Consider the following 23,298-nt stretch of genomic DNA (forward strand, 5'->3'; position numbering starts at 1 on the left):
TGAGATTATGAATTGCAAGCAACAGCTCAGTCCACGGCTCACCCCTCCCTTTAGAATCACATAGAGAAGCTACAGTAGCCACCACAGGACAAACACGTCATCATCTGAGACAGCATAATGATGAAATGCGTTCAGTAGAGCAGTTTGTCCATTTAGGGCTACAGTAGAAACATGACGGCAACTTCCATGTAAGGGGACCCTTGGTGTATGTAGATAAAAACGACTCATTCCAAGTTAATGAAAACAATACAGTTCATTATGTAAGGTCTTTATACACCACTGATAGTATAGTCATGTATATTAAATTACATTTTTGTCAAGAGATCCTCCTAAAAGTTACACAATACACATTTAACCGGCTTTCTCACAGTTTTGTTTATGTGCGCATGTAAAAGATAAACATCACAAATGGAACTAAGAATAAATTAACACATAAAGGTCTGCTCTAGACTCGTGCAGTTGCCAGAGGATCTGTGAAATGAGAAGCTCAGGTTACATTTACAAGTTCTGTAGAGATCAGAAGAGATAAAACAGAACAGCTTGATGAATGACTATGCAGACTATGAGCGGTGACGTCAATGCCTGTGAGAAACTTAATAAATATCAAAATGCCAATTTATTGATTTGGATGCAAGCGTATGAAAACAACATGCTGATTTATGACTGATATCTACTTATTTTGTGCATGTAAACCCACTCTGAAAATATTTGAATAATAAATGACACAAGAAACAACTAAAAATAACTTTACTGAAAAATGACCAAAGACCCCATTACAGTCTAATATGGGAATGTTTATTTACAATCCAAATAAATAACGTTGAGCTTTTCATTCATTTTCATTGAAATGGGATTTTTTTCTTCACACATGAGGCCTTCTATGTGCTTCTGTAAGCTAAATGGAAATCGCTCGAGACAGATAACTAAGGTTGTGCGCAGACAATTGTTTCAATAAAACACATACGCCTGTGAAAATTAGAATTTTAAATGGAGATTTCTATACAAGACCACTGCTACATTCACACATGAATGGAGAGGAAGGTCTGTAGATGATATGTAATGATGGTGACTGCCCCCTGGTGGATTTAGTGCAGATGTTTCTGTTGTGAACATACATGAGCATCTCTAATAAGCAGATAAATGATGTTAGAATGAAGCTGTAGAGTTTTGTGAGATGATTGTGGTTCATTTTTCAGTGGAGAAAGCTCTCTTCATGAGCGGTGGAGGTGTTTTTCCCGCCTCGTACACTGAATCAGGTGGTGGGCTGCTGAGACAGCACCAGTCTGGGATACGCCCTGTCTGGTTGTAGTAATCTCTGGACACAGACCGGCTACCCAAGATGTCTTGCAACGCTCCAAATATTGCACCTAGAAGCAAAGAAACAATCATAAATTCAGTTCATAAGAATCTCATTAAAGTGGGGTTTGACAAGTGTGATTTCAGATCAGCATTTGGTTTAAAAGTCCTGATGTCTGTCCTCGTTTACCTCCTAACCAGGCAGTGCAGTTGGGTTTGGCGGGGGGGCTGTGGATACGAAAGCTCTTGGTAGCCAAAGCATTGCAGTACTTTGGTTTTTCAACCAGCGAGCGGATTTCAGCCAGGAGTCTGTGCAGAAACCCAGGCAGCATGGCCGTTCCTCCGATTATCACCAGGTTCTCTGACAGAACCTTTCGCGTGTCTATGGGGCACTGGTGAGAAATGAACACGTGGTAAATGCCTAAAAGAGTAAGACCTCAAACAACTCTACGTAATCCCATTATGGGCACTGAAAAGACCCACCAATCCTGACAACGTAAATGTGCCTCACAAGTACAGGGTGGTCTTGTTCAAACCGATGACACGCATACAACAACAGACACAACAATAAACAATCAGCTGCATTACAGATGTCAGATTTTATACCTTTACTAAAGTGTCGAGTAGCAGCGTAGCAATGGATTTCTCTTCATTATCCTGCTCGAACAACATCTCAGCTACAGAGTCTCTGTGAAGAGTTGAGTAAAGATATGTTTAGGTCAAGTAATGTGGGTGGGTCATATTAATGAGTGCTCGACCAATATGGCGTTTTTAACTCTTTCACCGCCAGCGTTTTTAAAAAAAAGTTGCCAGCCAGCGCCAGCGTTTTTCATGATTTTCACCAAAGTTTAATGCCTTCCAGAAAATGTTCTTCTTTAAATATATAAACATACAATATACCAAATGAAAGAACAGACCCTCTGCTTTCAAAAAAAAAAAAAAACGTTTCATCCTACCTTTAGTGGTGAACTAGTGTGGTTATGTTGTGCGAGTAATGATTGGTCATTTAACTGTCTCTGAGACTTTGGCTTTACATTAAGTATCTTTTCATTACAAACAACACATTTAAGTAATATAGAAATTTACTGGCAGATTGAAAAGATTTATCGGCTGATGCATAATAAAAAAAAAAAAACTCCAAATATCAGCCGATATATCGTCCTTTGCAACATATTGATCTAGCACTTATATTAAAGGAGCGGTGAATCAAAAACTCAATTTTAACTTGATAATTTGTTATATAAGAGTTCATCATACTTAAATGAACATCCTGCAAGTTTCAGAACTGAAAACGTCCGTGCTACTGAAATATAACCGTCTTTGGCACCAAGCCAGCTAAACACTCCAGTCTAAAATTCGGAAATCTATGACGTCAAAGTAGAATTGAAACACCTCCCCATAACCAAAAGGACAAGTCTACTTTTGTAGCCCCGCCCACAGCTTCGCGTGACACGTGTGTCTCAGTAAGTAAACATGTCTTTAAAGATTGACAAATTTAACCAAAATGACTTTTTAAATACATTTTTTCTGAGAGACTTTTATTTTGACGCGGTGATCTGTTATGATACCATGGAAACGCATTATCGGTTGTGAAAGAACCGCGTGGGAACAACACAGAAGCTAAATTCTTCAATTCGGAGGCTTGGAACTTAACATTAGCAATATGCTTGGATAAAGTTTGCTTTTGAAGAAGTTCCAGCTCGTGTGGGGAGCGTTTGTTAACGTTGTGGACATGGATTCATTTGTAAAGAAGTCGATGCTGGATTTGCAGAGAGACTCAGTCAGAAGCACCACTTATATTGGATCTGACAACAATGACACAGCAGTATAATTCACAGTAAGACATTTTACTTTATTTAAGTTACTGCGTTTCACTATTGCTTTGTTAAAAGAGATTGCTTGCTATGTCCTGTTGTAACATCCGTGTCTAAATACGTTTGTTGACCGTTTTAATTTACTAAAAACATTAAACGATTAATAAAAGGTACAACACTTAACAATACGACTGTAATTTAAAGGTAGAAATATACAAAGTTAGTTATAAGGAAGGATTTATCAACCGCAGTTTAGATTCTGATGCCCGTTTACTGTGTTGTATACGGTAATTTAGGCAAGTTGCGTTTGAAAGGTCAAACACTCAACAAAGCTTATTTTTTATCATATGACTGTGGTATTTAACATTACGTGAATGTAAAAGCAACCTCACAAGCACAATAGAAATATACAAAGTTATTGATAAGGATTTATTAGCCGCAGTTTAGATTCGGATGCACGCTTACTGTGTTGTATACGGTAATTTAGTCACGTCGAGTTTTGTTTCTACTTTAATTTACGTATTGTCATTTATGTGTATCATGTTTAGCACCCAGAATCTTTTGTGTCTCAAACATATTTGTGTTCGGCTGCTATTTTTATCACATTAATGTTTTTAAAACATTTCCCTACATGTAATGATGGGGAACGAAGCTGTCCAATCATAGCAGTGGGTGTTTACGTTCAGGTCTTCAATGCGGCCCGCCCCTTCAAACGAACCATTCCTCAAGACAGCCACTAATCCATGTTACAAAATAGCGTATTACTTATTGCTTTTGATGTTTTTGAATGTAAAAACAACGCGAAATGCATAAGTAGACATCAATCAACGTCATAAAGCAATAAAATCGACCAATTCACGGCCCCTTTAATATACAAAAATCAGTTAACAAAACACAATGGCAGATGTTAAACATAGCATCGGTCTTACTTAATCTCAGTTTATAGGTGACATTGGAGAGTTAGGTTTACCTGATGAAACCCTTTACATGCAGAATCTTCTGCCCATCCAATGGATATTCAACATCTGGTGGAGGTGCAGGTCTCTGATGGACCAATGACAACAGACTTAATATTTTCATTTTACAGAATCATAGGTCAAACATAAAACTATTATATAGTGACCAACAACAGTTTAATTAATAAATTGTTAAAATGATGTTAAATTAGATATGTTTCAGTAAGTGCCTGCATAAATATATTTGTTATATATACTGTACAGTACGTATAATGAAGGGTGGATAAACTCATTTTATGTCTACAGATACACACACACATTTGTTCGGCTATGAGTCTCATAAACATGTTCATTCTAAATAAAATTGATGAATTCTAGTTGTTTCACTTGAATAACATTTGAAAGCATGACCTCTGACCTCGTCTGATCCATCAATGTTAAATTTGGCCTTCTGGATCTTTAAGCCCCTCTGAAGGTCACTGACGAAACACGTCCTCACTAAAGCAGACAACAGAGTTAACGCTAGAAAACAACTCCGATATGATCGATAACAGAAGTGATGGATAACCCACCCACCTTTGATGTCCTCCACAATGTCCTCTGAAATACAGCCTGTGATGTAGTAAACCAGATAAAGACGCATTAGCTCATCTGTGGACTACTGCTGGAGGTTTTACTCATGTGTATTTGGGATCATCGCAAATGAATTTCACGGTTAATATGAGTTAAGCAAATGAATATGTAAATGTTGATATTATTATAGTGGAGAAAATGTCATCTTACTTTTGACAGTGGGCAGACGGAGACCTGCACCTGCGTCCACCGTACACTGTTCACTTAACAGACTGTGTAACTCCCTGCAGGACACAAACAACATCAGGAGATCAGATATAAACCAATCACCATCGAGAACGAGTGTGATAAATACATCAACATACTTATGAATGGCCTTTCCTCCTAGTGGCAAAGCTTCCCACGCAGACAAGATGGGAATCCCTTCATAAATCTGTTCAAATCTCTGTTAAGTAAACTTCAAACTAATTTACGTGATATTCGGTACATGATAGCTTTGGACTTGTTTAACAGAAATACTGCGGGATAGATTTAAAACCAAACAACTCCTCACATGTGTGTCAGATTATCTCATCCCAAATGCTGCTATCCCAAATTCACTGGTGCAAATACTTACAAAGCGGTGTTGATTAAGTTTTAATACTTTGATTTACTCATATTTGTCTCTGAACATGATATTTATAAACACAGATAAACATCAACATTTGACTTCTGGCCTGTAACAGTATAACTTTTTCTGTTTATTAAACACCATTAAATATTTGATTGTTTTTATTGCTGAAGAAAAGGATACCGGTAACACCAGAGTCTCTGTGTAGCCACAGTCCATCACAAGAGCAGACTGCACACCCAAAGTCATGACGGACATCAGATGACTGGGAGCAAACACAACCGAAGGAACCTAAGGTAGATACGTGAGGATTCATCAATGTGATCATATAAACTATACATTTTGGTTGGCTGTAAAACAAGCTTGTCACAAGGCCGCTATACCTGGCGGCTAGGGCTGTTCCGAATACCATTTTTTGAGCTTCGAAGCTCTAGTAGAAATAAAATCGAATATTCGAAGCTTCGGAAGGAGGGGCTGAACATATTTTTTCTCTTTAATAAAGGCAGGAATCTGTGTGTGTGTGTGTGTGTGTGTGTGTGTGTGTATGTGTGTGTCTGTCTATCCACAGTTTTATTATGTGGCGGATGTGTTGCTGCGAACTCAAGGGAGTGTAGTGCATTTTTTTCGTGCAATATGGACATGTGACACTTCTAGAATTAATAAACTTTAAAAATACTACAGAACAGCGCAAGCCGGAAGCGGCGTGCCTGTCATGCATCATGCGAGAACAGCATTAGTGAAACAAAACACAAGACCAATACTTTTAATAAGGTAGCCTATTTTCTAACAACATTTGTCTAACAAACAAACATTCCCGTATCAGAAATTAGCAGCACAGTAATTACTGACAACGTAGGGTAGGCTATTTAAATAAAACAACGAAAATAAATGAACGAAGTTCAACAAACTGTAATAAAACGGTAGCATACTTTCAAAATCAAGTTTATTTATTATAACACTTACACCATCCAATATGTTTTTTTCATCAGAACAATAATGAAGATATTTTGCAGAAACCCCAGTGCTCCGTCATGCAAGTCAACCGATCCGCACACTTTAAGAGCTAAAGCATATATATCCAATACAAAAGTAATCCCCCATATCCCCGTGTGACATATTGACGTCTTGTGAAGCAAATCAATCAGTTTTTGCAAGAAACTGAAAGTTATTTACAACACTATTAGCGTGAATGCCAAAGCAGGAAGCGCGCTTTCCGTTCGAGGCGATCTCTTCTTCTACTGGTGGAGTTTGATGGCTGTTGGCTATGGATGTTGGTCTCTCTGCGCCACCTACAGAGCGGGAGTGTGAATTGCACTTCCTGCTTGGCAAAAGCTCTGCATTAACGCTGAAAAATATTTATATATATATATTCGAATCTCAAAACTGAAAATCGAATGTCAACCCACCGAACGAATATTCGAATATTCGAATTTTCTGGTCCAGCCCTACTGGCGGCACAATCATGTTTTGAAGTGCCTAGCAGATACCTTGGAAAGCAGACGAATAAAGGTCAATGCCCTGCCTTCTCTATCATTCCATCCTTCATACGTAAGAGAGTTCGTCCGAGAAGGTGCAAAGACAGCCACAGTCCAGATAACATCGGACATCGGACAGCTCGGAAGGGCTCGAGACTGGAAGTTGGTAGTAGATCTGAACCAAAGGCTCTTCTTCCCTTCTGAGATTGCCACAACAAACCTCAGACCAGACCTTGTGCTCTGGTCCCCCTCACTCCATATCGTGTACATCATAGAGCTTACCGTTCCCTGGGAGGCTGCTGTAGAGGAGGCATTTGAACGCAAGAGTATAAAGTACACTGAGTTGGCAGCTGATGCTGAACAACGTGGATGGAAAGCCAAGGTTTGCCCAGTCGAAGTCGGTTGCAGAGGCTTTGTGGGTAAGTCAACCATCAGGCTGCTTAAGGAATTGGGAGTGCGTGGCCAAATCCTACGCCAAGCCATTAAAACACTTTCAGGTGCAGCAGAAGAAGCAAGTCGGTGGCTTTGGATGAAAAGGGGAGACTCCAGCTGGGCCCCGAATAACACCTGTTGCACGTAAGGGGTAAAAGCAGAGGGGGGGCACACCTGGGACGCCAGGCGGTGCCGATGAGCCCTCTGGAGGTGTCGTGGGCCTATCATCGAAACACCAGAGAAGGAGGGTGCCCACCTGATGACCCCAATGAAGCAAAACCCCAGTCGCAGCCCATTCAGCCACCATCACAGCAGGGAAATTACTGATGGAGGAATTGTCAACACTTATACCTCAGGTCTTATATTTAGGGGATTGTTCCATCTAGTCCTAAAACATAACTGATCATCTGGATCCATCCAGTGACTGCTGTGAAGAGAGCAGCTGGCAACTAGGGAAAGACCCGGTGACAGCCTGGAAAGACAGCTGACAGGAGGGAAAGACCCCAACGGGCCTGCCCCAGGTTAGCTCCCTGGGGTTGGAGGGATTTGGCACTATTAGTGTACAGGTCCCACCCAGCTCTGGCTACAAAAAGTTCAAGGAAGAAAACACCCCCAGAGTCAGCGAGAGCGGGGGAGGATGATGACTCACTGACAGACTACATGGTTACTGACCCAGGAACGAAACAGACAACGAGAAAGATGATCAATAAGATACCTGAGACGACAACATCTACTCCAGGAATTAAGCTCCAAAGTTGTAGATGCGGCTGGACCAAGGAAACATCCTATGCAGGCCTGAGAAGACATCAAGGCTTGAAAAAGTGCTTGCAGTCAGAGCAACAGGGAACTCGCATTGACCGCTACTTCTTGCGAAGCCGGTCGAATAAGTCAATTGAAGTTCAGCAGCAGGAACAAAACCAAAGTCTGCCGAACATCAATCCCCCTGTTAGAGAGGAAGACGAGGATCCGAGCATAGTGGTGCCTCACCATCCCAACCTGCCGCAGCCTTCAATCGAGAACAAGAGCCAGGGGCGAAAGCCACAAGTCAAGTGGCCAAAATCCTGTGAGAAAAAGGAATGGAAGACAATCGACACCGACATCAGTAACCTCTTGGGACAAATGAAGGGAGCTGCAATTAAGAAGTTAGAGCGAATGGGAGACATGATTTACAACTACGGTGCAGAGCGCTTTGGGACGACAGAAAAGAGGAAGAAAACGTCACCCACCATGACGAAGTCCAGGAGACAGCAGGAGATAGAACAGTTAGTCAAGGAAAGAAGGCAGCTTAAAAAACAATGGAGAAAAGCTCCAGAGGAGGAGAAGGAGGGAATTAACCTGCTACAGGCAGAAATTAAGAACCGACTGGCAATCTTGAGGAGAGCAGAGAATCTGAGGAGGAGACGAAAAACGAAGGAACAAACGAGATCAAACTTTTTCGGGGACCCCTACAAGTTTGTAAAAAAAACTTTTTACAAAGGAAAAAAGTGGCAAACTCAAAGCATCACAGAAAGATCTGGAAAATTTCCTGAAACAGAGTTACACTGATAGCCAGCGAAGTAGACAGATAATTGTTCCACCTGATATGCCGCCGATACATTCCCCAGAGCATCAGCTGGATGCCAGCCCCCCCAGGTGGAGCGAAGTGGAGAGAATTGTACGACGGGCAAGAGCTGCATCCTCCCCTGGGCCCAATGGAGTCCCATACCGGCTTTATAAGAACACACCAGAGGTATTGCGTTTTCTCTGGAGACTGATGAAAGTAGCGTGGAAGAAACAAGCAATTCCAACTGCATGGAGGAGGGCAGGAGGTGTCTTAATCCCGAAAGAAAAGGACTCTGTGGACATCAGCCAGTTCCGCCAAATAAGCCTCCTGAATGTTGAAGGAAAAATCTTCTTCAGTGTAGTGGCTCACAGGCTAACAGCATACCTGGTAAAGAACCACTACATCGATACCACAGTGCAGAAAGCAGGGATCCCAGGCTTCTCAGGTTGCTTAGAGCATACAAGCATGATATGGAATCAAATCCAAACTGCAAAAAAGGATGGAAGAGATCTCCATGTTGTGTTTTTGGACCTAGCAAATGCCTTTGGGTCAGTTCCACATAATCTCCTTTGGGCTGCATTCCAATATTTCAGTGTCCCAGAAGCAATCACCAGCCTTGTTAAATCCTATTTTGAAGACTTACAACTATGCCTGACAACTGACGATTGTACCACAGCATGGCAACAGGTAGAAATAGGAATAATGGCAGGATGTACCATCTCACCTTTAGCATTCACGATGGCAATGGAGGTCATCATCCCCGCATCTCGGTGGGTAGTAGGTGGTCAGAAGATCAAATCTGGTCTTCGTCTCCCTCCTATCAGAGCCTATATGGATGATATGACCATCCTCACCACTACCAAGGCTTGTGCTAGGCGGCTGCTGAACAAGCTACATGAGAACATTCACTGGGCCCGGATGGAAATAAAGCCAAGCAAGTCCAGGAGCATTTCGATCGTCAAGGGAAAGCTGACGGAACATCGGTTTTATGTGGGCAAGGAGCCTATACCAACAGTGGCAGAGAAGCCAGTCAAGAGTCTTGGTCGCTGGTACCATGCCACCCTCAAGGACACAGAGCAAATAGACAGGCTTAGGCAGGACACCATGTGCGGTCTTGAGAATATCAGTAAGACCATGCTGCCCGGCAGATTAAAGCTGTGGTGCCTTCAATTTGGGCTACTACCCAGGCTGAGGTGGCCTCTTACCATCTACGATGTCCCAATCTCAAAGGTAGAAAAACTGGAGAGGTTGGTCAGCTCATTTGCCAAAAAATGGTTGGGACTTCCCAGATGCTTTACCAATATCGGGCTGTATGGAAGAGATATCTTGGAGATTCCTGTTTCCAGCCTTACAGAAGAGTATAAGTGTTCTAAGGTAAGGCTGGAAATGACACTAACAGAGTCCCGTGACCCATGTGTTTCCCAAAAGGCTCATACCCTGGTGACCGGAAGGAAATGGAACCCAGCGGCAGCTACTCACCAGGCAAAGTCAGACCTTAGGCACAGAGACATTATTGGCAATGTGCAACAGGGGAGAGGAGGCCTCGGCCTGGGAGAGAGCAGACCATCGTGGCATAAGGCAGCTCCAGCTCAGCGCCGACAGTTGGTTGTTGAGGAGGTGCGTCGACAGGAACAGGCAACGAGATGTGCAAAAGCAGTCTCACAAGCGAAGCAAGGACAGTGGATGAGATGGGAAGGTGTTGAGAGGAGAAAGTTCTCTTGGAGGGAGCTAATGGGCATGAATGCATTTCACATCAGCTTCATCTTACGTGCAACGTATGATGTCCTGCCTTCCCCCTCAAACCTCAACCAGTGGTACGGAGAAGACCCGACGTGCCCCCTCTGTCCATCCCCCGCAAACCTCAAGCACATTTTGGTTGGCTGTAAAACAAGCTTGTCACAAGGCCGCTATACCTGGCGGGACAATCATGTTTTGAAGTGCCTAGCAGATACCTTGGAAAGCAGACGAATAAAGGTCAATGCCCTGCCTTCTCTATCATTCCATCCTTCATACGTAAGAGAGTTCGTCCGAGAAGGTGCAAAGACAGCCACAGTCCAGATAACATCGGACATCGGACAGCTCGGAAGGGCTCGAGACTGGAAGTTGGTAGTAGATCTGAACCAAAGGCTCTTCTTCCCTTCTGAGATTGCCACAACAAACCTCAGACCAGACCTTGTGCTCTGGTCCCCCTCACTCCATATCGTGTACATCATAGAGCTTACCGTTCCCTGGGAGGCTGCTGTAGAGGAGGCATTTGAACGCAAGAGTATAAACTACACTGAGTTGGCAGCTGATGCTGAACAACGTGGATGGAAAGCCAAGGTTTGCCCAGTCGAAGTCGGTTGCAGAGGCTTTGTGGGTAAGTCAACCATCAGGCTGCTTAAGGAATTGGGAGTGCGTGGCCAAATCCTACGCCAAGCCATTAAAACACTTTCAGGTGCAGCAGAAGAAGCAAGTCGGTGGCTTTGGATGAAAAGGGGAGACTCCAGCTGGGCCCCGAATAACACCTGTTGCACGTAAGGGGTAAAAGCAGAGGGGGGCACACCTGGGACGCCAGGCGGTGCCGATGAGCCCTCTGGAGGTGTCGTGGGCCTATCATCGAAACACCAGAGAAGGAGGGTGCCCACCTGATGACCCCAATGAAGCAAAACCCCAGTCGCAGCCCATTCAGCCACCATCACAGCAGGGAAATTACTGATGGAGGAATTGTCAACACTTATACCTCAGGTCTTATATTTAGGGGATTGTTCCATCTAGTCCTAAAACATAACAAATATATATATGAACAACCCATACTACATTTATACAGATTTATAGGATCTGCAGTGAGCGATGAATCCTAGACAAGATGATAAAGAACTTATTACAGGAACTTTAATGTCACAACAGATTATCCCAAACTTCCACACAATCATTTTATACATAAATTGGTAAATATATACACACATATAAACATGAGCAAGACCTCAATAGGTTGACCCGATAAAAAAACTCTACCTCAAAATGTTGAAAGAAGACTTTGGAGAGCGTTTCTCTGAAGTGTGAAGGGCAAAGGATGGATTCAATAATGACAACACGCCGGTCGCGAGGATTCACCAGCAAATGCCTGCAGAGATAACAAACAAAATGGGAGCGTTTCCCAGACAGAGTTGAGATGAATCAAGGACTAGGTCTGAGTTATATTAGGCAGATCGAACATGCATTATAGTCTGGGACCAGGTTAAGCCCCGTCCATGAAATCGTCCAGAATAAATCTCAGTGAATACCTAAAGTACAGCAGATGAATGAACTCCTTCAGGACATTATATAACTCTTCTGTGTTAATGTTGTACTGAACGACACCAATAACCTGTACAAAAGAGACAAATACATCTCTTATACAAGTGAAATCTCTTTATTTATAATCTATCTGATGATTTACAAGAAGATCAGATCAGTTTGTACAGAAACAGATTCACAAACTCACCTCCTGTGATCCAGGGCGTTTAATTTGACTGGGAATGATGAATCTGGGCCCTGTTTCTCCAGCAAAACCACATCTAGACATACAATAAATAAACTATATATAAAATCATCCTCCTGTACTAAATACCATCATATCATATATTTAAGAGTAATGACATAATACTTTGATAAAGAGAGATGGATATTGTTAAATACCACGGTATTACCATTGTTCTCTAGGGTATTTGGAGAATATCGACACACCATTAAATGCTAAAGTAGATATGTGTCTGTATGTATGCGTGTAAGTTATGTATTTATTTATGCATCGCTGAATGAAGTAACAATAATACAGAGTCATCTTTCTAAAGTAAATCTCAACCGTGCATCACTTTTATGTGTACTAATATATTTACACAACTTCATGACGAATATATAAATAAATCTTTTCATCAACAGCGAAACATCTTCTATTTCTATATTTAGCAGTAAAGCTAATATCTTTAAACTATCAGGCGCTTACTTTGTGTACGCGGCTCCTAAATCAATGACCACGGCTGTTTTCTCTCCTCCACTGCCCAACCCTTCAAACAAGGGCATTTTAATCGATTTATATGAAGGAAAATATCAAAAACAGAAATGATTCCTGTGTCAACAGCACCGAGAGTCAGAGCATTACAAAAAGGGCAGGGCCGGCCGGGTCCTTCACTGTGACATTGCTGCCCTGGGTTCGCCTGAATGAAAAAACTTTTATTATTATTATTATTATATTCAGATATTTGAAACAATAATATTCGGTTGTGATAATTTCGTTTAAATGTAAATTTAATTTCAAATAAATGTTTGAATATCTGTAGAGAAAACAGTTGAATATACAGATTCTTGAAGGGCTGCACAGACCGACACAAGGATGACATCAAAGTACTGCGAGAGTGGTTTGAAAGCATACATATCTGAATGATATCTCGCATTGCTCTCGCGGTACTTCAATGTCACGTGCTGTCTGTTCTTGCGGACCCGCCTGAAATCAAACATCTTATGAGTCTGTCTTATTAATAAATCCTTTTATTATTATTATTATTATTATTATTATTATTGGAGAACAACATTAAGTACAAAAATGACAATGTCACAATATAGTCATTACATACATTATTTAAAATGTAATCTGTATATCAAACTGTGACTTATCAATGTACATAGAAAGAAACATTTAATTAATTTAAATTATTTATAATAATATAAATAATTAAATAGCTTAATGTAAAATAACAAAAACAAAAAGTTTTTAGAAAAAATTTAAATAGAAAGAAAAAAAGAAAGAAAAAACATCAAGTTATGTATCAGTTAAGTATACAAATGAAAGTCTTTACAAATAAAAAAGTTTTTCTTTATTTTTATTATTATTATTTTTTTAATAGTATTGCGAAACATCATGTTACATTTTTTAGAAATAGGCCTACATTTAAAAGTGGTTTAGTGTTGGTGAACTTACATTTGTGTATATAAAATTTGCATAGAAAGTAAATTAAGTTTATGATAAAGCAAAGGATTTAATTTGTAGATTTAACACTTTAACACAAAAAAATCTATAAAGGAATAAGTTCTAGGTGAGACAGAGATAATATTAGAAGAAAAATTTATCATACTTTATATTTTTTTATTCTTTTGATCGGAGAAACACTGACTAATAAATCCTAATGTTTAGGAATGAGAGGCGTCAGCTTCTACACAACAACACAATTGAATGCTACACAATAACGCTAAACAACAGATGGCTATACAATAACAACTGACTGCTACACAATAAATACTACACAAATGAATGCTAATAACACTTGAGACTCGCGCTGGAAATGACGCGCACGAGCACCGCGTTCATGGACAGAAGGTAAGGTGGGCGCGCGCATATCGCATCTGTCAGTGTTTCTGTTTGTATGAATATGATTTATTTAATATGTGTTGAGTTCGTTCAGTATGAAAGTTAAATCGGTGTTTGTTTGTTTGTAGACTCGAGTGTCTCGGGTGAATCTGCGCAGTTAAACACGTAAGATATTCACAGACATGTGACACGCGCCTATTAAACTCTTATTGTGTTTAATGATATAAAGCGATGAAATATCACAGTTACACGTGTTATTGTGTATTATATACACTACAGACTCATACAGTATATATTTACATTGTTGTTGATCAAGCGGTCTATAACACAACAGCAATCTAAACATAATACCAATACATGTAAATCAATGGTTGTATGTATTGTGTGATTGTATGTATTGTGTATGTATTGTGTGATATATTAGGGTAAGAATGAGCTGTGTGCTATTTATAGCTGTTGTCTTGTCAGTGAATAGCAGTGTTGTGTTGAGTCAGGTTACTCCTGCAGAACTATAACACAGCTAGAAATACATCACGATCGGTTTAATCAACTATAAGCAATAATGATAATGTAAATGTCAAGTGTGTTTTTACAGCCAAATAATAACTAAATAAACATTAGAATACAAGAACATCAGATTAAGAATATTGAGCTTAAAACATTTACACAGAAATCTTATAGATTCAATGTGAACATATAATATATATAGATTATATATATTTAGGGCTGTCAATGATTAAAATGTTAATCTAGATTACATTATTTTCATGAGTTAACTCGTGATTAATCTCAATTTAATCAAACATTTTTATCTGTTCTGCATTTACCTTTATTTAACACTTTTCAAGTTTTTAATACTATGCATTTTTTGATACTATTTTGTATGCAATTTGATGCTTATTTTAAGTAAAAGAGTCAGCAAAATTAAGATTTTTAAAGGTTCGAAAACAAAATCACCGCATTCATACCTTAAAATCACTGTAAAACTTTTAGATTTAGCGCACACAAAGTTAAAAACAATATCTGCTATACGTTTTTTTTTTATTGTTTGATTGACATTGAGTCAGACAGCTTTAAGATCTCCCTGCTGAAAAAACAGCATAGACCAGAATCATTCCCATGCTGGTTTGGTGCTGGTTTAGGTGGTGGTCACCAGCAAACTAGCACCACACATATGCTGGTCTTGCTGATATGCAATTTTTTTCAGCAGGGCTCCTGTATATTTGTCTATATATCGGGGTCGGGCACTCGCATTTCTTTGTGCATGCTTCAGATTTGTCTGTCAGCGCCAGGAGGATCGTTTTTGAGTCTTGTCGCTCTTAATAACTCTTTTAACATCAATCAAGTCCTGCACTTTCTAATTCCTGCATGTATTTAAACTGAAACCAAAATGTCAGACGTACATGTGGATGGAGACCATAGACTGTAAAAACTGGACGTAGTGTCAGTGACGTCAACCACAGGTTTGTGAAGGGCTGAACTAACACCTGCCTAGCTCAACTCTAGTAACAGCAGTGGCAGTTCACCCGTCACTCAAGTGGCCACGCCCTTAATTATGCAGGACTTAAAGGCTTAAAGGCCGAGTGCACAATGTTTGAAAGCCAATGTTGATATTTGAAATCCCCTAACCAAACATGTCCCTACCCCAATAGAATCTGGACCTTCTTTTGATAGACCCGCCCCACACATACACAACCCAGGCAAAGATGTTGATTAGAAGACACGCCCCTTACTGCTGATTGACTACAAGTGTGTTTTGGTAGTCGCCCCGACTCCCTTTTCCAAAGCGTTTTCAGAAATTGTGCACTCCGCCTTTAATATAATGAGTTGCAAAAAATTCATCCCCCTCACAGTTGTCATTAAGGGCAAAATTAGCTATACAGACCAAAAACACTTTTTGTTCCAGGCTGTAAAGATATTATTTTCTACTCAAAGTTTTCTACTTCATCAGAGAGATCCGAAGGTTTCCCATCGATGGAGACGCATCTTTGCATTAGATTCAGCATTTAGGACATTACACCTCTCAGAAAACGTACAAATTAAGATCATTTTAGATGTTTAATGACTATTTACTGTCTGCGTCTTATTTTAGGCTTGACTTAGGGTCAGTAATTGCGTGTTGCGTTTATTGCACTTTAATAAAGTGAGTGTTGTTAAAAGTATGTTAATGCGTTATTAACACGTTAATTTTGACAGCCCTAATATATTTACTTCTCTAACCAATTATTGACGTGTGATGTATGGTTCACATATCAATATGAAATATTTATTGGTGTTATTTTTGCTTTAAATCAGTTTCTACAGGCAGTCGACTTTAAGGTTTTGGATCTGGTCACGTGTAACTTTGGTTTGAAGGCTCTTATAGCTCAATGCTTGAGTGACAGATACACTATGTTAACCAGTGCCCCATTCTCAAGTCTCCTGTTGGCAGCGGTCTGTCTTTCAAGCCGGGCCGTCCCATTGAGAAGCACTGTTTTATTGTCAGAGCAACATAAAACCCCACAGGAACGTCATGAAGAACCATCAACTAGAAGTCCTCAAGAGAAGGAGGACAGAAGATTACCAGAAGCAGCAGATATGATCACCATGAAAGCGTCAGCTTCACCTGAACCTGAGAGTACGAGTGGGTTTCATCTCTCTTCATTAGTTTCAGACTCCACTCATAAATCATTTATCCCCTCTCCATCCACCACTCCTGATCTCTTCATCTCGTCTGAGCTCACACAATCATCTGGTTCAGAAGCACAGCACAGAGTTTATAGCAGCAGTGTTCACGAAGGGTTGGGTAGCGTGACGGCTGTCAGAAATGGGGACGGAGCGCTGAGGTTTAATGATCGAGCTGTCTGGACTTACGCTCCATATCAGACGCAGCCTGGACAGCAGAACACACCGGTCTCTGGTGGATCTTCTCTGGATCCGTTTCTGGTGACTGTCAATGTTTCTACAGTCTTATTGAGGACATCTGCTACTGTTGACCCGGAGAGAGCAGATTTATTCAACACAGAAGATGTTGAATCACCAGAAACCAGAAAGAGTGACCATAACCAACCAGGACACAACACAGCGTCCAGCGCACTGAGCAGAACTGATCTACAGAAGGAAAACATACGACTGGAAACAATCGTAGGAACCTCCACCACCGTTACCAGCAGATCATCTGTGCATCTTTTAACAGGTGTTGAGCTCTCATCTGTTTCAGGACTCAGTCAGACAGATCGAGTCCTCGACTCTAAATTGGTGGATGTTGCTTATGTCTGGACGGAGCCGCTTCACCTGCAGAGAGGTCAGTAACAGATTTCACTACTAATAAACCCACAGCTTTTTGATCTCTTTATTGCTTTGGATCTTTAACTTTGAATTGAATTGGGAGGAATAAAAATAGATGGATGAATGAATCGATGTTTGAATGAAGATGTCGATTTTTATCCTCATAATGGTGAAGTTGTGTTTGCATTCATGAGATCTCTCTTGAGAAGCGTGAGGCTTTCATCTCATTGTCATTTCATTTGAAGAGAGCAGTTTTACTTTTCTATACTATATCCTAGTTTACATTAGTAAAGTTTAACCATGATGAATAAAGGAACAGGAGAGAAGCAGAGCGGTTGAGAGAGATTTTTACCTGCTCCACTTTAAATCTCCAGCGGGAGTCTAATGACTTTCTATTTTAAGTTGTCACTTGAGATTAAAGGAGCGGTGTTCTTCACGAGTCGCCCGTATCTTCTGCAGTTTGAAATAGAAACTTAAAGCTAAAGGGCCAGATTTACTAAACAGGGCAAATTAGCGCATGAGCGCAATTCCAAAAATGCGCTGATGGGAGTGGTGATATCTGCGGGTTATTTACTAAAAAAGCGCTAATTAAATAACACAGGCGCAACAGCTGATTTCCATAATGACCAACCAATCTACTAAGAGCAGCGCAAATTAGCGCATGGTTGCAAATAAGCAGAGATGATGCTCCTGCAGGTGCATGTGATATACAGGCCGATAAATAAAGGCAGAGAGACGCGTGAACTTATCTGGTAAAATGATGGCGGAAAAGACCAAGGAGAGGCAGCGGAGGGAGAAGTTTTCTGCCCAAGAACTGGATGTGTTAGTAGAGGAGTGTAGTAATTATAGTAAAATGCTTCAAAATCGCAATGTCCAAACTGCTCGCAAAAAGGACATTTGGAACTGTATTGCGAAAAAGGTAAATGCAATAGGGGGTAAATCGCGTTCCGCTGATGAAATTAAGAAAAGATGGCATGACCTAAGGAGACGTACAAAAGACTATTTTCATCAGTGACTTCAGCACCACGGACAACGCAGGTGAAAATGCGGATTGTGAAATTCCAGCTAACGTAGCCACAGTAGACTGAAAAGAACCGGAGGACAAAAAATGAAGTGTTGCAAGAAGTTTTGAAACACCTGGGATTGCGTGACTCCTTCTAATTGAGGGCTCCAGATCGTCTTGTATTTCTTCCAGCAAATTTAGAATAACATGGCTTGGCAAACGAAATTTTTGGATAATTTGTTGTTCTGGCATTCCAAATAAATTGATACGTGTGGAAAAAATCCTCTCCCTTCTACCATGCAGTCTCTGATTTCTGCGATGTCTCCTCCTAGCAACAACAATTGCAGCCATTTCGAGCGCAAAATGATTTAAGACATGCTTTTTTTCGGCGTTAAATAGTCGCGCAAATGCCATACATAACACATGCGCAAACATTAGTAAATCGCGTTGCGTGAATCATTTAAATAGTCTCCTCCCAAAATGTTTGCGTCTGAAAGGGAAACTCCTAGAAATGCATATGCAATCAGGTCAGTCGCAAAAAGAACTAGACCACACCTTTTCAGCGCTAATGATCCACTGCGCGTCTTTAGTAAATTCCGACATCGCTATTTACCGCCAAAATGATGGTTTACGCTGGCGCAAGCGCTTAGTAAATCTGGCCCAAAGTGTTCTGCCTGATAATGTCTTACTAAGGTCAGATAAAATAATTAAAAGATTTTATAAATACACATTTTTGTTAAAGATGCATTGAGTCAAAACTGGTGCATGACCATGAAAGAGAAATCTGTTTGAGATAAACTCTGCGTCAACTTAATTATTCTCACATTGACACCTGCAATGGAGACCTAGTGCTTCAAGAGGGTTGGTGACGTTTATTCATTTCTTTCTCGTCTTCAGAACCTGCAGAAGAAGAAGAAGTAAGTGTGGAGCCATCATCTCAGGACCTTCTCGCTGAGACCATCATGTCCTCTGAAGACCTTCCACTGATTTTCGAACCATTCGAGGACCTCACACCACCTGAAACCTCGGTCGCTGTGATGCCTACAGCTGTAACTGTGGAAGATGCAGAGCTTCTGGTGTCCATGGATACGGCGCAGACATCCTCTGACCTTCTTCTCACAGGAATTCCGGAGCGGTCCTCGTTAGGGCAGACGTCTGGAACCGAGATGTCGGATGCCGTCAGTGCGTCACAAACGGGGCTGGACGTGGAATCGGATGGGAAGAGACGAAGTGAGCGTGTATCATACGTGTGTGCTCTGTAAACATAAAATGTCTTCTTACTGCTTGTTAATATTATTCAAATGAAAGATTGTAAGGTTAATAATGTAGTTTGTGTAGACAGAGATAATGAAAGTTTGATCTGATTGGTCCTCCAGATGATGACATCCCACAGATGATGATGTCTGTTACAAAGTCTGAGGTCATTCAGTTACCAACATCAAAACCAAAGGCAGACGCAGAAGATCTGGAATCTAAAGGTTTGTGTGCTCAAAGGTCCCTCGTAATGTTTGGTACAACACGTTAAATGACTGACTCTGTCTTCTAGAAGAGCCAGATGAAGACGAGGAAGACGAAGGGGTGGACTCTGATGAGGAAGAGAGTGAAGAGGACCTAGCAGAAACCACCATGGCTCCTTCCAACAGCCTCATACCTCCTCCTCCTCCGGTCTGGATGCAGGGGAATCAGGGCCTGGGTGAGACCAGAACCACAGCCGTCATTCTCATGTTGTTCTGTAGATGCTTGTGTATACAAAAACAACAAAATAGTGATGATCAAAGGTATAAAACTCTACGGCTCTTTAAATCTCATTCACTGTCCATTAACGCCTCTCGTTTGTTTGCTTTAGTACGGAGCTGGGTTGAACTAATACGAGAAAAGGTTAGATTTCTTCTTTTATGAAATGATTTGCTTACGGTTCTGTACAGTAGTGAGTATCAAGCGTTGCTCTCATCTCTTTAGGCCGGTTATGTGTCTGGGATGTTGGCACCTGTTGGCATTGGAATAGCCGGCGCTCTTCTGTTGGTCGGTGCTCTGTATGGCATCAGAGCGATTCATCGCAGGAGGAGGGAGAACATTAAACATCAGAGGATCAGGGTACAGAATCACACCAAACATCATCATAAAACTGAATCTGTATTCATCTTTTGACGTTGGTGTTTATTATCTGTAGCCACCCAGAGAAGTGAGGAGGAGACCTGACAATGCAATGCTGCTGGCTGACAGTTCAGAAGATGAGTTCTGATCAGATTCATTCACTCCAAGTACAAACAGATCTTCGACTGTAATATCACTCCTCATCATCTATACAAAAACATACAAACAAACAAACATATACAGTAAATGTAAAAGTGAAGGCAATAACCAGCTTTTAGTTTATTAAATAAGATTTATGCTGTTTTGAGAAACAGTATGTCAATCCAACATTTAAACTCTTAATGCTGCCATCATAAAGACCCACACATGAATGACATCTTTAAGATAAATGCTCAGCTGAGGACACAAACCAACTGACATATGCATGAATTAAGGAAAATTAAAAAAATGCAAGTAATTTATCATTGGTAAACATGTGTTTACATCAAAACATTTCCCAGTATTCTTCTTATCACTGTTCATTCACAGAAGATGAAGATGATGAAAATATAATGAGGTGCAGTTATAGAAGATGAATCCAATGTTTGACACAGACACACACACGCACACACACACACACACACACGCACACGCACACACACGCACACACACACACACACACACGCACACACACACACACACACACACACGCACACACACACACATACATACAGATTCTGGTTTCCATGTTTTGTGGGGACATTCCATAGACGTAATGCAACTGTATATTCTATTCCCCTTACCTACCCCATTCCCTAACCTCAACCATCACAGAAACCTTTCTCCTACTTCACATTTTGAAGAAACATCATTTTGTTTGATTTATAAGCTTGTTTCCTCATGGGGACATCAAAATGTCCCCACAAGGTCACAAAAATACCGGTATTCCTATCTTTAACGTGATAATTACCAGGTACACACACACACACACACACACACACACACACACACACACACACACACACACACACACACACACACACACGTTTAGTTTACTAAATGAGTGAAGATTAACACAATTATATGAACTGTATACACTCACCTAAAGGATTATTAGGAACACCTGTTCAATTTCTCATTAATGCAATTATCTAATTAACCAACATGGCAGTTGCTTCTATGCATTTAGGGGTGTGGTCCTGGTCAAGACAATCTCCTGAACTCCAAACTGAATGTCAGAATGGGAAAGAAAGGCAAAAAATTAAGCAATTTTGAGCGTGGCATGGTTGCTGGTGCAAGACGGGCCGGTCTGAGTATTTCACAATCTGCTCAGTTACTGGGATTTTCACGCACAACCATTTCCAGGGTTTACAAAGAATGGTGTAAAAAGGGAAAAACATCCAGTATGCAGCAGTCCTGTGGGTGAAAATGTCTTGTTGATGCTAGAGGTCAGAGGAGAATGAGCCGACTGATTCAAGCTGATAGAAGAGCAACTTTGACTGAAATAACCACTCGTTACAACCGAGGTATGCAGCAAAGCATTTGTGAAGCCACAACACGCACAACTTTGAGGCGGATGGGCTACAACAGCAGAAGACCCCACCGGGTACCACTCATCTCCACTACAAATAGGAAAAAGAGGCTACAATTTGCACAAGCTCACCAAAATTGTACAGTTGAAGACTGGAAAAATGTTGCCTGGTCTGATGAGTCTCGATTTCTGTTGAGACATTCAGATGATAGAGTCAGAATTTGGAGTAAACAGAATGAGAACATGGATCCATCATGCCTTGTTATCACTGTGCAGGCTGCTGCTGGTGGTGGTGTAATGGTGTTGGGGATGTTTTCTTGGCACACCTTAGGCCCCTTAGTGCCAATTGGGCATCGTTTAAATGCCACGGCCTACCTGAGCATTGTTTCTGACCATGTCCATCCCTTTATGACCACCATGTACCCATCCTCTGATGGCTACTTCCAGCAGGATAATGCATCATGTCACAAAGCTTAAATCATTTCAAATTGGTTTCCTGAAGATGACAATGAGTTCACTGTACTAAAATGGCCCCCACAGACACCAGATCTCAACCCAATAGAGCATCTTTGGGATGTGGTGGAACGGGAGCTTCGTGTCCTGGATGTGCATCCCACAAATCACCATCAACTACAAGATGCTATCAATCTATCAATATGGGCCAACATTTCTAAAGAATGCTTTCAGCACCTTGTTGAATCAATGCCACGTAGAATTAAGGCAGAAAGGGGGTCAAACACAGTATTAGTATGGTGTTCCTAATAATCCTTTAGGTGAGTGTATATAACAGATCATTGAAACATTTCTGCTATTATGTTTAAGTACTTGATCAGCATTTATGTAAAATGGACCACAAATACATTTGAAAATCAAGCTTAACTTTACACATTAACACGTGAATTGTTTACTGTTTTACATGTAAAAATATGATTGTAATAACGCCAAATGTTTTTCTTGTGTAATGACAATCTGTGCAGTTCTGTATGAATATGTAATGCTTTGTGTTAACTGAATAATATTGAATAATGCCTTCACCGCAATCTTCTTGTAGAAATTTTAATTGCATTTAAAAAAATATTTTGTGATAAAAAAGATCTTTACAGTAAAATGCTGTTCAGTATCTTACACATGTACAGACAAAAATGAACCATGAATAATTTACAGTACGTGAATAAAATATGAAATAATTTATTTCTGCTGTACATATAAAGATCATATTGTATGAGTTTTATTGCATTGTAATATTAAAGGAGCTGTGTGTATTATTGAGATCTAGTGTTGAATAATTGTCAAAGCTCATATGATGAGACTCCTACACGAGCTCAACTGATGGCGGAAGACATCACACAATGTAAATGTATTTTTACTGTTCAAATGTTTTTGTTTTCTGCAAATGACA

The 23,298-nt window shown here is 40.6% G+C and overlaps 2 protein-coding genes across 3 annotated transcripts; one reads left to right on the forward strand and one right to left on the reverse strand.

Moving 5' to 3' along the window:
• Positions 1–234: 234 nt before the first annotated feature.
• actr10 (actin related protein 10) lies at positions 235–12,849 on the reverse strand. Its single transcript, XM_065256589.2, has 13 exons — positions 12,667–12,849; positions 12,166–12,238; positions 11,966–12,048; positions 11,697–11,805; positions 5,433–5,540; positions 5,005–5,072; positions 4,850–4,923; positions 4,643–4,678; positions 4,485–4,564; positions 4,081–4,154; positions 1,903–1,984; positions 1,487–1,688; positions 235–1,367 (listed from the first exon to the last, which is right to left on the reverse strand). The coding sequence occupies exons 1-13, from the start codon at positions 12,741–12,743 to the stop codon at positions 1,186–1,188; spliced, it is 1,248 nt and encodes a 415-aa protein (XP_065112661.1). The 5' UTR covers positions 12,744–12,849; the 3' UTR covers positions 235–1,185.
• A 758-nt stretch (positions 12,850–13,607) lies between these two features.
• Positions 13,608–23,170, forward strand: LOC135738497 (uncharacterized). Of its 2 annotated transcripts, XM_065256586.2 has the most exons (9): positions 13,610–14,034; positions 14,154–14,190; positions 16,321–17,308; positions 19,193–19,525; positions 19,672–19,773; positions 19,842–19,988; positions 20,142–20,173; positions 20,255–20,389; positions 20,466–23,170. In XM_065256586.2, the coding sequence occupies exons 3-9, from the start codon at positions 16,417–16,419 to the stop codon at positions 20,535–20,537; spliced, it is 1,713 nt and encodes a 570-aa protein (XP_065112658.1). In that variant the 5' UTR covers positions 13,610–14,034; positions 14,154–14,190; positions 16,321–16,416; the 3' UTR covers positions 20,538–23,170. The 2 variants fall into 2 exon arrangements, with proteins under 2 accessions (XP_065112656.1, XP_065112658.1); XM_065256584.2 differs by lacking the exon at positions 14,154–14,190 and having other exon boundaries at positions 13,608–14,034.
• Positions 23,171–23,298: the final 128 nt, after the last annotated feature.

Source organism: Paramisgurnus dabryanus, chromosome 12 (genome assembly GCF_030506205.2).
Source record: "Paramisgurnus dabryanus chromosome 12, PD_genome_1.1, whole genome shotgun sequence".
Classification (NCBI taxonomy): domain Eukaryota; kingdom Metazoa; phylum Chordata; class Actinopteri; order Cypriniformes; family Cobitidae; genus Paramisgurnus; species Paramisgurnus dabryanus.